Source organism: Panthera uncia, chromosome X (assembly GCF_023721935.1).
Source record: "Panthera uncia isolate 11264 chromosome X, Puncia_PCG_1.0, whole genome shotgun sequence".
Taxonomy (NCBI): Eukaryota; Metazoa; Chordata; class Mammalia; order Carnivora; family Felidae; genus Panthera; species Panthera uncia.
In genome coordinates this window covers 17223016-17237461 of record NC_064817.1, presented here as the reverse complement: position 1 = coordinate 17237461, position 14446 = coordinate 17223016, and the positions used below count along the sequence as shown (strand labels likewise).

At 41.0% G+C, this 14446-nt stretch overlaps 1 protein-coding gene and 1 pseudogene across 2 annotated transcripts in view; one reads left to right on the top strand and one right to left on the bottom strand.

Annotated features, from left to right (window-relative positions):
* Window positions 1-486: 486 nt before the first annotated feature.
* The window catches only part of SMS (spermine synthase), a 57108-nt gene continuing 43148 nt past the window's right edge, over window positions 487-14446 (bottom strand). Inside the window, exons 8-11 of one of the 2 annotated variants that reach the window (XM_049643586.1) lie at window positions 12723-12837; window positions 11412-11491; window positions 6192-6307; window positions 487-4497 (exon numbers count right to left, since the gene is read on the bottom strand). In XM_049643586.1, coding sequence (XP_049499543.1) covers window positions 4458-4497; window positions 6192-6307; window positions 11412-11491; window positions 12723-12837 — 351 coding nt within the window. In that variant the 3' untranslated portion in view covers window positions 487-4457. Of the gene's footprint in view, window positions 4498-6191; window positions 6308-9619; window positions 11084-11411; window positions 11492-12722; window positions 12838-14446 lie in introns of those variants that run through there. The other variant, XM_049643587.1, reaches the window with a different exon arrangement.
* On the top strand, window positions 13110-13195 carry LOC125932419 (uncharacterized; annotated as a pseudogene).

Sequence of the window (14446 nt, the reverse complement as noted above, 5' to 3'; positions counted from 1 at the left end):
ATGACCACACGTCATTGGCTGCTGCCTGGTGGCTGGCGTCTGTATTAGTGAGCCGGCCAGGATGTCTCCAAGACCCCCAGATACCGGAGATAAGCATACCTGTCCAGTCACATTTATCATCTGATTTCCCAGGGAAATCCCATCCAAGGGTATTCAAATCGCTTTCCAAAAACACTGGGCTATTTCTTGCCCATGTTCTATTTCTTATTTTTGAAATAACGAGTAAAGCACAAATCAGTGGAATAAGTGCACTAGGTAATTGAGATTTTAAACAGTTCTGGCTGAGAAGAACTGATCTGCCAGCATTGATTTGAGGTTCTGACAGCAGGATGAAGGGACCCAGCTACCCTTCCCCACCACCTAAATACAATCAAACAATGGAAGGAAAAACTGTAGGCCAGAGAGGTTCGTAAACTGGGGCCTATGGACAGAACTATGTGTCCCTAAACTTGAACGGGAAAACATTTCTATCTTTATTTTCACTAACCTCTAACTGAAATTTAGCACTTCCTTTAAGTACCAGTGTAGGTGACAAGCCATATTAGTACTGGCAGTACCTAGGACTTTGTCAACCAGAGAAATCAGATGCATTCTTAACCACATTTCAGTTGCTGCAGATAATTATATTCATTACTACTCCAAAATCATGGTATCTGATCCACCACTACACTCACCTATGTAACAAGTTATTAAAGCACAAATGTTAAGTCATAAATTTTTAAAAGACAGTATCACTTGTTTCCTTATAATCGTATCTACTTTACATATTAAAAACCAAGTTTCTGAGGAAGGGTTCACAGGTTTAATCAAGCTACCAAATGAATCCAAGGTACAAAAAAAGGGTTAAGAACCACTGTCGCAGGCTCAGAACGCTAGAACCTAGATTCAAATTGTGACTAGCTATGGGACCTCTGGGACACACTGAAAATTATGATTGCTGCCTACTCAGTGATACTGACACTGAATTCACAAAATTATTTTAAAACTGAGCAAGACAGGGGCGCCTGGGTGGCTGAGTTGGTTAAGCATCTGACTCTTAGTTTAGGCTCAGGTCATGATCTCGCGGTTCATGGGTCAAGCCCTGCTAGCAGGGCAGAGCCTGCTTGGGACCCTTTCTCCTTCTCTGCCCCTCCCCCACTCGCTCTGGCACTCTCAAAAATAAAACCTAAAAACAAAAAAGTGGGCAAGATAATGTAAATAAAAGTGGTGTATTAGCCCAAAGCATAGCAATACAAAAGATTATTTAGCACAGACACCTAGCAACAGGAAACAGAAAGAGGTTAAGTGTCTCTTCACGACCACACATAGCAGCTCCTATCAAATAATGCTGTCCAACTAGCCTCTAGAACAGTGCCACTCAAAGTGCTATTCCAAACTAGGGAAGAAGCACAGCTACAGTGTAAATCAGCATACAGCTTCCTTCACTGAGGTCTTGCTTGGAACAAGACGTTCAGCTGAATTAAACAAAATACTCAAAAAACAAAGAAATGGTTGAAGGACCACGCTGTGAGTAGCACTGCTCTCAAGTCCCCAACACAGGCCAATGATGTGGAACATCACACACACCCTTCACCCTAACCCAGGAACCATGGGAACAGAACAAAATCCATCAATCTGAGACCACTGGAGCTTACCATAGTTAATGCAAGCAAGGAGGTGACAATTCAACTGTGCAGCAAATGGAAGGCACGTTTTTATTTTGACATCAGTACTGCTCGCACCCAGGAAAAACACTGTTAACCCAGCCTTCCTTCAGCCATTAATCAAGTGTTTTAAATTCTCAATCACATTTTTAGGAGAAAGCACCATTTTTTATTTTTTTTTTTAATTTTTTTAACGTTTATTTATTTTTGAGACCGAGAGAGACAGAGCACGAACAGGGGAGGAGCAGAGAGAGAGGGAGACACAGAATCTGAAACAGGCTCCAGGCTCTGAGCTGTCAGCACAGAGCCCGACGTGGGGCTTGAACTCACGGACCGTGAGATCATGACCTGAGCCGAAGTCGGACGCTTAACCGACCAAGCCACCCAGGCGCCCCGAGCACCATTTTTTAAAATAAACCAGGGGCACCTGGGTGGCTCGGTCGGTTAAGCCTCTGACTCTTGGTTTCACCATAGTCAGAATCTCACCGTTTGTGGGATCAAACCCACGCCAGGCTCTACACAGACAGCATGGAGCCTGCTTGGGATTGTCTCTCCCCCTCTCCTTGCCCCTCTCCCCGCTCACTCTCTTTCTCTCTCTCAAAATAAACACTAAAAATAAAATAAACCAATTCTTGATATCTGCTAATGTGTTGAATGGAATTTAGATTACACAGCCAATATTTGTCTTTAATTGAAAAGTGGCTGTATGATACAACAGTATTCTTTTAGATTACCTATAGATTATATAAAACACAACAGCCATTAACATAAAATAACTTAATATTGTATAGTATTTCCTTAAAATGCAGCTAAAGTACAGGTTGTTTTTGGCTATCAGAGATCAGTTTGCATGCTTCATTTTAAACAATTACAAAGATGTTCAAAAACAGTCAGGCATCATCCTTTCTCCAATACAAAGAAACAAGCAGGGTCAGAATCTACCATTATCACCCCAAGTAAAAATCTCCTTTCCTTCCTCCTCCCACCCCACACCCTTTACTCTCTCGCGAATGTATCTCTGACGTCTGCCACAGCCTGGTCCGGGTCAGTTCTAACTCTCAGCTCTTGGCGGTACATGTGTGTCATCAGACTCATCACAGGGTTTAGCCTCTGCACGAAGCTAGCCTTCAAGTATAAAATTATGCTGACTTATTAGTAACACTATAACCAGATAGCAGACAGACTTGGTTTCTTTGAAAAAAATCCAATCTGTTAAGCCAAAGTGGTGTTCTAACAGTAATAATACCACCATTTTTAATCTCACACGGTATACAAGTACAAAGCCTTTGCAAAACATTACAGAAGAATTTGAGGGAGTAGGTAGGACTGTCTACCAATGCTTTTTATAAAAGCTCAATGCACAAGAAAAATATTTGCTGAAAGCCAGTCTAGTTCCAACATGACAAACTCTCCCTTTATTCCATTATTGTTTCTCTCCGTGCCAATCCAATCAAAAAGAAAAGCAGGCATGCACTCATTTTTTAAAGAATATCTGTTAGAGGGGTGCCTGGCAGCAACTCTTGATCTCGGGATTGTGAGTTCAATTCCCACGTTGGGCGTAGAGATTACTTAAAAATAAAATCCTAAAAAAATAAAATCAAAACAAAACTATTAAAAAAAAAAAAAGAGTATCTGTCAGAGAAACCTATCTTGGGAGGAAGAATGTTCTGGGTTGACACTAATTCTCTCAAAACACACACTGAATATTTCAATTTTTAATGCTTTCCTCACTGCAAATTCACCATAAATGAACACAATGCCTTGATAAAACATAAAGCTGTTATAAAAAGAACAGAATAACCATTGATGTCTAATAATCCAAGTCAGTGTACCTTCACCTTTGATGTGGATTCTTATCCACAAATACACTTTACAAGCTGTTAGCTGCCTGCACTTCCTTACTGAGTTTATGCCGCTCTCATTGCAGGCCTCTACAAACTCTCATCTATCTGTGCATCTAAAATCCTTCTTAAAAAGTTTTACAGCAGCAATCCAAAATGCTCTGTTTCCACATCTAATACACCAATAAGAATGGGAACAGAAATAAGCTTCTGACTTTCAACTTTCCAGTAAGACCAAATCTTTTCCTATCCTCAGGTCAATTTTATAATGAAGAACTGGTGAATGTAATAGGTTGTATATCATTTACCATGGGGGTAAATGAAGTCATTACTACTGTTCAAACAAAGGCCCTAAGGCCATCCTGTTATAGAGATAAATGGCACTGAGTGATAGAAAAGAACTAAAAAAGATCAGGAGACACCTTTGTTCTGTGAGATCAGCAGTGAGAAAGTGGGGACCTGGCTGAAATAAAACAACAAACACATGAAATTTCTCATTTATAATTTTAATTGAAGCATTGCTATTCATTTTTTCTTAACTCTTTCTTATAAGCACCAAATTTTAATAACTAAGTCAATTTTCTGGGAAAAAAACATCAAGAACTTCCCTCCAGAACAAAAACAATGATGTTCATTCCTCCAAACAACCAAATTTGAAGTCTACCAAAACAAAAATAAAAAGCCCACACACACAAAAGAAAGTAACAAAAATCACATTCTAGGGGTTCAGTGCATTTAGCAGCCTTCGCTGTGCTGTCTAATCATCCTTCAGCTGACTTTCAAAAAAAATAACACCCTAGCTCATCAAAATATACATTTTCCATTTGCTTTTTTTAAATTAAGAATAATAATTAAAAAGAAAAGAAAACTTGAAGGAATTCACAATCAATTGCCTGACTCCTTTCGATGTCATGTACAGCATATGAAGGTCAGGAAGGCTATTTGCAGCACACACGATTGGGGACAACGGTCTTCAAGGGTTAGCTTTCTTCCAAACAGTGTAAAATACCCACCTGGACAGGGAGTCAAGGAATAAGTGCAGATAATTCAAGGAAGAACAGACAGCATTTAAAATTTGTTTGCTGGCCTACAAACTGGAAGGTGGATGCAAGTTTCAAGGCTTAAAGCATTGCAGTGATGAGCATTAGGTCCTCTTAACAAGGCCACTTTAACAGCCTGCATACTTACCACCTGTGACTGGGTCGCCGGTGGGGAGGAGCGGGGAGCAAATGGAGACAAGGCTAAAGGCAAACAAATACTTCCTCAGGTATGCTACTGCTTTCCGAGGTCTTTCAGACTTCTTAGGGAATTAACATGACAAGGAAGGGTGGGAAGGTGAGAGACTGGGGGGTGGAGGAGGAAGAGAGGGGTGGGAAAAAGAGAGGGAGGGAAAAAGAGAGGGAGGGAAAAAGAGAGGGAGGGAGAAAGAGAAGGAAAAACAGGTAGAAGGATGGATTGGAGCCAGAGGGCAGAAGCCTTTTCTCCAAATGTTATCAACTAGATTTCTACCGAAAAAATGCTCCAGAAGGAAAGCCTGATGAAGGTGGACAGTTGGTTAGGGGAGAGTTACCAGAGATCTCCACAGAAAGAAAGTGGCTGCCCAGCATACACAGAGAGCTTCTTCCAGGGGGATCTAGGGGTTTTCTAAGGCCCATGTCTGTCAGAGGCTGCCAGGGTTTGCGGACAAGGACCTCACTGCAGGCCAGCGGCAGTCACAGGATCTCTCTAGACAGCAATGAAGACAGCTGTTACAGAAAACTAGACTTGGCCACCTCAGATAAGGAAGCTTTTATCTGGAGACTAGAAGTCTGCCTTTTAGGAGGAAACGTATTTTAAATTTCCAGTGACAATGCTCCCATTCTGCCTTTTCTCTGGGTACTTTTATTTCTCTGGACTAACTTTACTAAGTGGAACAAATGAAGAACACCAACACTGGTTTCTACTGCAAATCAGAATCGAGTGAAGTGCAGAAACTAATATCAAAGTAGGATGATTTTAATATAAAAAATAGAATGAGAGGCGACTGGGTTGCTTAGCTGGTTAAGCATCCGACTCTTCATTTCTTCATTTCGGTGCAGATCATGATCTCATGGTTCGTGGGCTCCCTGCTGACAAGCGTGGAGCCTGCTTGGGATTCTCTTTCCCCTCTCTGCCCCTCCCCACCCTGTGCATGCGCTCTCGCTCTCAAAATAAATAAACTTAAAAAAAAAAAAATAGAATTAGCATGTTTAGTCTTTTTGCCCGCTACAGCTCAGGTGGTATTTTAGACTAGGGCTTCTGAAGCTTTATGTGCACAGCAATCTCCTGGTAGACCGGTCCAGGCAGGTAACCAGGCCTCAAGCCAGCCTCTGCCAGCCTCTGCTGGAGCAGGAAGCCAGGGTGGGGCTTGAGGATCTTCATGCTAACCGGTTCCCAGGGGATGCTGCAGTTCTGGGGACAGCCTTTGAGAACCAGTGCTGCTTAATCAGTAGAACCACCTGGGGAGTTGTGGGAGGCCACACCCCAGAATCTGAGAGTGATCCAGGAATCAGTAGTTATTTTAAAGCTTCAGGGAATTCCAATGTGCAGCCACATCTGAAGACCATGGCCTTAGATAGTATAGAGCTAATTCCATTTATTATTGGGATTTAAAATGTTGAACTGGCATGGGATTTACTTGGGTATTCTGATCTAACAACATGTCATGTTATGTTATGTCGAAGGATACAATTCCAAGTATGAAGGAACACAGACGATCTCCTTTGAGAATTCCACAGGACAATACAGGCGCCCAAGCTGTTCTTCATAGAGCGACAAGGCTTCTGTCAAATTGACACAGTTACCCTAAATCAAAGACAGGAAAGCAAACAATGGGATTCTTGAGTCTTACTGAAGGCCCCCCCCCCCACTCATTTGAAGGTCTCTAATAAATGAAAACAATTTTAGCTTTAGATGAAAGTTCCTCTTCGAAAATGAGAGAAGGCTTCTGTGCTATGACAAACTGCATTCAATTCTACTTATAGATCCATTAATTAGCTCATTATCCTTCTACCTCATTTACCAAGCCATTTCACATTCAGAGAATGAAGCTACAGAAAGCAGTGAGACCAATTTCTCATTAGTAACACAGTCACTGTATCAACACCATGCAATTAGCAAAGATTCATACACATGAGCCATTCAAAATGTTTTCCCACTGGTCACCACTATGTTGAGAATGAAACACCAGAAAGATAATGCTCTTCATTTCCAGAATGGCTTAAAACTATGACCTTCATAAGAATCTAAGACGTTGCCAAAGAACTATGTTCATACCTCTATGCTTTCCCCCAAATATGTGATTTTCAGGCCTAAGAAAACAAGTTTACTCACAATATGTATACTAAGTAAGGATATCCCACAGTTCCACTCCTTATCAAGCATCCTCCCTTGACTTCATTGTTCTAATTTTTCTCCCTTTCTTGCCACCACCTTTTCAGTCTCCCCAGCAGTTAGGAGTGGTCAGTGAGATGTAGTTAACTCTGCCGGGGGCTACCAGGAAAGTTTACGCTTCTGGACAATCAACCAAGGATAAACAGAGTGACCCGCCTCTTCAACTTACTTCCAGCCTATGACCTAGATGTGACATTTGAAGCTGCAGCAACCACTCTGTGACCATGAAGAAAAAAAGGATGAATCAGATGCTGGCCAAGAACAGAGCAGAGCTACTGAAAGGATACAGTATCTGCCTAGTTCTATAGCAGTGCCTTTTGTTTGTTTTTAAGTAATCTCCACACCCAATATGGGGCTTGAAGTCACTCACAACTCAAGAGTTACATGCTCCCCCCCCCCCCACTTACTCAGCCAGGCACCCCTAGAGCAGTGCTTCTTAATCTTTAATGTGCATATGAATCACACGTGATTTTCATTCATTAGGTCAGGGTTAGGTTTTATCATTTTAGCTCAAGTTTCCTAATTGTAGCTTTTCATAATGGGTACTTAATACCACCTATTTCCTTTTAACCTCTAAAATTCTTTACAAACTAAAGACTACTGAATGCATGTGGTGATTCCATTTCTTAAGAACTTCACTATCAATCTGCCTTAGAATAGCCAAGTACAATGTAAAATGAAAATTATTCACAAATGAAAATTATTTGTGAGCGACACTCAACAAATGAAGGCATTCAGTGATGTAAGCATCACAAATGAAAGGCATTTCGAAACCAACCAACTAGCCACAGGCAAGTGGGCAAAAGAACTATTCTGAGAGCCGGGCTTGGCGGTTTTCACTTAGCACGTTTGTTTAGCATGACGTCGTCCTTCAGTGCCAGCCTGTTTAGTAACCCATCATCTAGGGTCCTGCAGTGGGATTTGGCCAAAGTGCCCTTCACCAGCATATAATTTGGTTTCAACATTAAGTTCACCATGAGAGTATATAAACACCACACATGTAATTTAAGATTCACAAATAGAAAACAATGCTGGATGTTTTTAGAACATATCACTACTGGGGAAGCTATAGAATGGAAATGCCACCTAGGTGCACAGTTCAATGGTTTTTCTTGCCATCTTAAAATTGACACCAGACTCTCTTTACTGAAGGCAATATGGGAGGATCTCCTTACTGAGAATGTGGTAAGGAGATAGGAAAGTTTCAATTTGTTCTTCCCCAACATTGTCAAAAAGCAGTTAAAAAAAGGAAAAAAAACCTCACCACAAATGGAGACCTACCCCAAAAAAGTAATGTGATACATTTTACTTTCCTGTGTATTTAAATGGAAATACATTTTTTTCTTGTCTTAAGAAAGACATATCGGTTTTTTCAGTGCCACCGTAACAGTGCGCATGAACATCCAAGCGGTTGCTCTCAAGAGCAGCAACAATGCCGAAGAGAGAGGCAGACAGACACCAGGTACTTATTAGGCCATGCTCCAAAGTCATTGTTGGGTTTCTAGCTGGAAGATGAAGCATGGTTACATTGGCAAATCTGAAACCATTAATGTCACAGAGCTGGGAAAATTGTTGTGACCTCACGGGCAGGTTAAACAAGTATAGAATGACCAGCCCCAGATCTGGTGTACAACGAAAAGATCTAGAAAAATGCTAGAATAATCTGCTTCCGTCCTACCAGTTCGGTTTCATCGTACTGACAACCTCAGTTGGCATCGTGGAGCAGGAGGAAACAAGATGAAAATCCACAAAAGGGAAAATCCTGGGATTCTTTTTCTAGCCATGTAATGCATACGTGCAAATCCAATGCCTCGATGAAAAAAGAAAAAAAGGAAGGCTGGATGGACAAAGGACAGACATTGGAGATGCAGAACAAAAACCCAATAGCAGAGAATTAAATACCTATTAAGGATGACAAAGGAACTGGGGCACCTGGGTGGAACAGTTGGTTGAGCCTCTGACTTCGGCCCAGGTCATGATCCCACGCTTTGTGGGTGTGAGCCTGCATCGGGCTCTGTGCTGACAGCTCAGAGCCTGGAGCCTGCTTCGGATTTTTTGTCTCCCTCTCTCTTTCTGCCCCTCCCCCACTCTGTCTCCCCAAAATAAACAAACATTAAAAAAAATTTTTTTTTAAGTTTGACAAGGGAATAATCGGGGGGAGGGGGGCATCCTAAGAGGTAAATCCCTATTCAGTAGTTTGGTTCTAGGAAGTTTTCCTTGGCCCATGTTAGGTGTGAGTAGGTGACACTGCTTTTTTACTCTAGATTTCTATATTGTTTTTATCTTTTAAATTTAACAGTATGTATGATTTTTGTAACATTAAAAAAAAAAAAATTGCAAGTCCGGAAGAATACATCCTTAATAACATCATTCTTAGCAAGTTCAAAAACAAGCTGAACAATATAATGACAGGAAATTACACATATGTGAAACATCTATAAAGAAAAGTACAGGGGGGGCACCTGGCTGGCTCAGTCAGTAAAGCATGTGACTCTTGCTCTCGGGGTTGTGAGTTCAAACCCCACTTGGGCACTGAGTTTACTTAAGAAAAAAAAGTACAAGAATGAAAAAGAGTAACACTAAAGATGGGTTACCTTCTAAAAGGGGGACAGGCGTTTAGGGAGTATTGTAGATGTGTCGAGGGTACCACTTATGTCCACTTCTCAAGGAGGGGGTAGTATTTTGCATAATAACTTACATGAATGCCACATACATTCATGTAAGTTTGTATGTATCAAAGAACCTCTAGAGTTTTTTTGTTACTTTTTTTTTTTTTTTAAAGGGGAGTGGGGAAGAGAAGGGAAGGAGGTCGAGTCCCTGGTCTTGAAAGCAAATATTCCCTGGATTGAAATTCCCCTGGCCCACCAGAGCCAGCTCAGTTCCCACCCACTCCATTTCCACAGCTTTCCCCAGCTCTGTGGCACTAACTAGGCTGCCTTCATGCAGCCACGGTGATTACTAATGACATCATGAATTTGCTACTGTGACGCAATTTCAGGCAGGACATTTAGTCTGCCTGAGGTCCGCTAAGAGGTCAAACATTTTCATTCCATCTTTACATTTCAGTTCTAAGCTACATGCTGAGGTAAAGGGGGTAGACGTGAATCAAGAGTATCTCCTGAGCATTATCACATGGCAGTTTCAAAAAAGGTACTACAGGGACGTCTGGGAGGCTCAGTCAGTTAAGCGTCCAACTCTTGATTTTGGCTCAGGTTATGATCTCCCGGTTCATGAATTCAAACCCTGTGTCTGGCTCTGCACTGACAGGTCAGAGCCTATAGCCTGCTTCGGATTCTGTGTCTCCCTCTCTCTCTCTGCCCCTCCCCATTCATGCTCTGTTTCTCTCTCTCAAAAGTAAAATTAACATTAAAAAAAATTAGAGACTCAAGTCTAGAATGTGTTAAAAAAACTCATTTCTAAACATCAGGCAAAAAAATTCCATTCATATACAGTTGTCTGTTTCTTTCCCTCGAAGCTTCTCAATACTTTCACCAAGTTCAAGGTTTCTAAGATTAATCACCATGGAGGAGAGTGGGGTCTTACATGCAAGGGAAAGAAAAGGAAAACAGGATGGGCTAAAGACTAATTCAAGGTGTCCCTTAGAGTTTCCAAGTTGTATTCACCATTATTAATCTCAGATCCCAACAACTGCCCGGAGCCTGCATTAAAATGCCTCTTTGGGAGAATAAAATTAAGTCTTCTCTACTAGTTTTTGACATTTAAATATGCTATTGCTTTTTAAAGGGGTGGGGGAGGGCTCCTGAAAACACTTAAGAATTACAGGGACCAGAGTGCAATACTGCCTAGGTAAGTGCTTATTTTCTGCTTATGAATTAAGGGACTGGTGTACCAAGTAAAGAGACTCGATCAGCATTTAGCACCTTTTGTGGTCATTTTCAGAATTTTCTTCAGGACTTTAGCAGGGTGTGTATACACACACACACACACACACACACACACACACATGCATAACAAGATATATGTATATGTATATATATATATTATATATATATATATATATATTACATAACAAGAGATACAAATTTTAAACTTTCTTTTAAATTTAAGAATCCCCTAGAGAATGGGAAAAAAACAATTTGCTTCCATCTGGTGGCAGGAACTCATACTACAGTCAAAGCAGTTTATTAAGCTTTATGTTGATAAATTGGCTTTCCAATGAAGAATCTCCTAGAGGATAAGGGGAGAGAAATTAAAAAACAAACAAACAAACAAAAAACAAATAAAATCACAATCTGTATCTCCATCTGGTGGCAGGAGTTCATACTACAGCCACAGCCCAAGGCTGATAAATTAGGACAGTGGGCAATAAAAGGACATAAGAGAACTCATTAATTCTGGAGAGGACAGGTCAGCTATTTATAAACTTGTTTGAAAGAACATAATACAGTTATGATATTCTATCCTTAACAAATATAAATTTCAGTAATATGCATGCAAATTTCAAAATATAAAAATTCTTATCGAGCGTTCTGGGGTAAAAGAGTTAAGTGTATACCTGTGTAAAATACTTCCCATCCGGTTTCAGTACTTTCATCGAGAGGTCAAGAATCAGTCTGAGAAACTCCCATGTAGAATCTGAATAAAAAAATTTAATTATATAAATATGGGTTTACATGCATCAGAAACATCTAATGTCAAATATTCACATTAATATTCAAAAATACCAACAAAAGAAAGTAGCCAAGAGCTTGAGACTCCATATTCAAAAGCTTATTTGTAAAAATGTACTGTCTTTTTGGGGTGTCTTGCACACACGTGCATATACTCAACGTCAAAAGCAAACGTCCTTGGGGCGCCTGGGTGGCTCAGTCGGTTGGGCCGCCGACTTCTGCTCAGGTCTTGATCTCGCAGTCCGTGAGTTCGAGCCCCGCGTCGGGCTCTGTGCTGACAGCTCAGAGCCTGGAGCCTGTTTCAGATTCTGTGTCTCCCTCTCTCTGACCCTCCCCCGTTCATGCTCTGTCTCTCTCTGCCTCAAAAATAAATAAACATTAAAAAAAAAAAATTAAAAAAAAAAGCAAACGTCCTTGTGCTTAGCACTGCTCTCACAGTACCAATAATGATTAGACAGAAAGGCAGTGGATGAAATCTAAAAGACAACAGGTTTAAGAGGGAAGTTGCAACATCCCAAGAGAGAAACAGCAAGGGTCATCAGGTGGGGACCCAGTCTGCAAACTCAGCAGGAAGACAAGGTTATAGAAAAACAGTAACACTGACATGCCAAACCAGCAGTGATTTGCAGCGTGTGGTTTGAGAAGGGGAATAGTCACTGGTGTTGCTTAGAAAGGTCACCAGTTTTTCCTAGTACAGGTTAAAAATCATATAATGTAGGGGAGCCGGGGTGGCTCAGTTGGTTAAGCACCGACTTTTGATTTCGGCTTAGTTTATGATCTCAGTTTTGTGAGTAAGAGCCATGCGTCTGGCTCTGCGCTGACAGTTCAGAGCCTACTTGGGATTCTCTCTCTCTGCCCTTCTGCTCACACTGTTTCTTTCTCAAATAATTTTTTTTTTAAATCACATAATTTAAGTAAATTACCAAACAAGCTAATTTCTCAATAATGTGATGGAGTCATTTTATTTAATGTTTCTCTCAAATGACTGAGTAAATGTGCTTATTTAGTGACAGAACAGGATTTGACCAAAGCCAAATCCAGCCATCTTTCCACCGTGCGCTGCAGTTTAACTACCTTGAAAAAATGAAGGAACTTACTATGTAGACAATCTCTAAGAGCCTTTCATTCTCACAAAGTGCCAAGAAAAACATTTTCATGAACATTGTCTTGGTTAGAAAACAAATAACAGAATCTACCTTCTTCTGGAGATGTGGAGATTGGAACAGCTGTCAAATCATTAATCACATAATCAAACTCTCTCCCTTCTTTGGCGTACCTCTTCAGTACTGGAATACAGTCTTCTATTAGAACCTTCCAAAGAGAAAAGGAATAGATGTATGTGAGCCAACTCATGTGGAAGCAGTTAAGCCCTTGTAGAGGAGGGAGGAAAATGCAAGCCGTTGCTGAGATCCACAACACCTCCATGAACAAGGAATGACTTCCATCCATGCCTGTAAGAGCTACAATTCAGTGCCTACTATATGCTTTAGTATGCCTTCTCATTTAATCTAAGCAACAATCTACAGGTACTATTAATGACCCCTAGTTTATAAGTGGAAAACAAAGTTAACAGAGGTTACACAGTGCTTGCTTTGCTAGCACACATACTAAAATTGGAACGATACAGAGAAGATTAGCATGGCCCCTGTGCAAGGATGACACACAAATACTTCCGGAAGAGAGAGAGAGAAAGAAAGAAGAGATGGGTACCATATCTTGCCCAAAGGTACCCAAAATAAGAAACGGAGCCAGGGCACCTGGGTGGCTCAGTCGATTAAGCATCGGATTCGATTTTGGCTCAGGTCATGATCTCATGGTTCTTGAGATTGAGTCCCAAGTCGGGCTCTGTGCTAACAGTGTGGGCCCTGCTTGGGATTCTCTTTCTCCCACCTCTCTCTGCCCCTACCTTACTCATGTGTGCTCTCTCAAAATAAATAAACTTAAAAAAAATACAGTATATAATACATATAACATACAAAATGTGTTAACCTACTATTTATGTTTTTTTAATGCATGCCAATGTATTTGCTATGAATAACACATTTTTTAAAAGTTTTTATTTATTTATTTTTGAGAGGGAGAGGGAGAGAGAGGGGGAGAGAGAAGGGGAGGGAGAGGGAGAGGGAGAGGGAGAGGGAGCGGGAGTGCGGGAGGGGCAGAGACAGGGGGGACAGAGGATCTGAAGCGGCCTCTGTGTGCACATCAGAGAGCCCAATGTGGGGCTAGAATTCCTGAACCATGAGCCAAAGGCAGACCCTTAACCGACTGAGCCACCCAGGCACCCCCCCTACTATTTACGTTCTTGATAAGGTCTCTGGTCAACGGCATGTTATGAGTAGTTAAGTTTTGGGGGAGTCTAAAGTTATAGGCAGATTTTTGACTATAGGGGAGGGTTGGGGGGGTCAGCTCCCCTAACCCCCATGTTCCTCATGTTGTTCAAGGGTCAACTGTACAGGAAGTTTGGGGTTTGCCTTCTCTTTGAAGTACTGCAGGTACATGCTGGGGATGCGTCGGCTGCGGGCAACATCTTGAACTAGCAGGAGTTACTCTCCTTGTCTTTTATTTTTCTAGTTACAAAATACACACTCATGTGAAACAAATTCATGTAAATCAGAAGTCAAGTTTGCCACAATTCCCTAAACAACCTATTCCAGAATTTTTCCTATGAATGTTCTTATACAAATCCTCAGTCACAATTTTATAGTCCTGTTGTTTTGTAACTTGCTTCACTTAATACACCATCTAAGTGCAACCATATAAAGACAGAGAAAACACTAATCAATCCTATTTGATATGCTGTTTTTTCCTATGCTCATATACACTTTTACCAACACAAAAACACAAATGCTTGTCCTATTTTGTAAAACTAGGATCAGAAAGAATGCAAGCAAGCAAGCTAGGATCACACACATGCTGAACT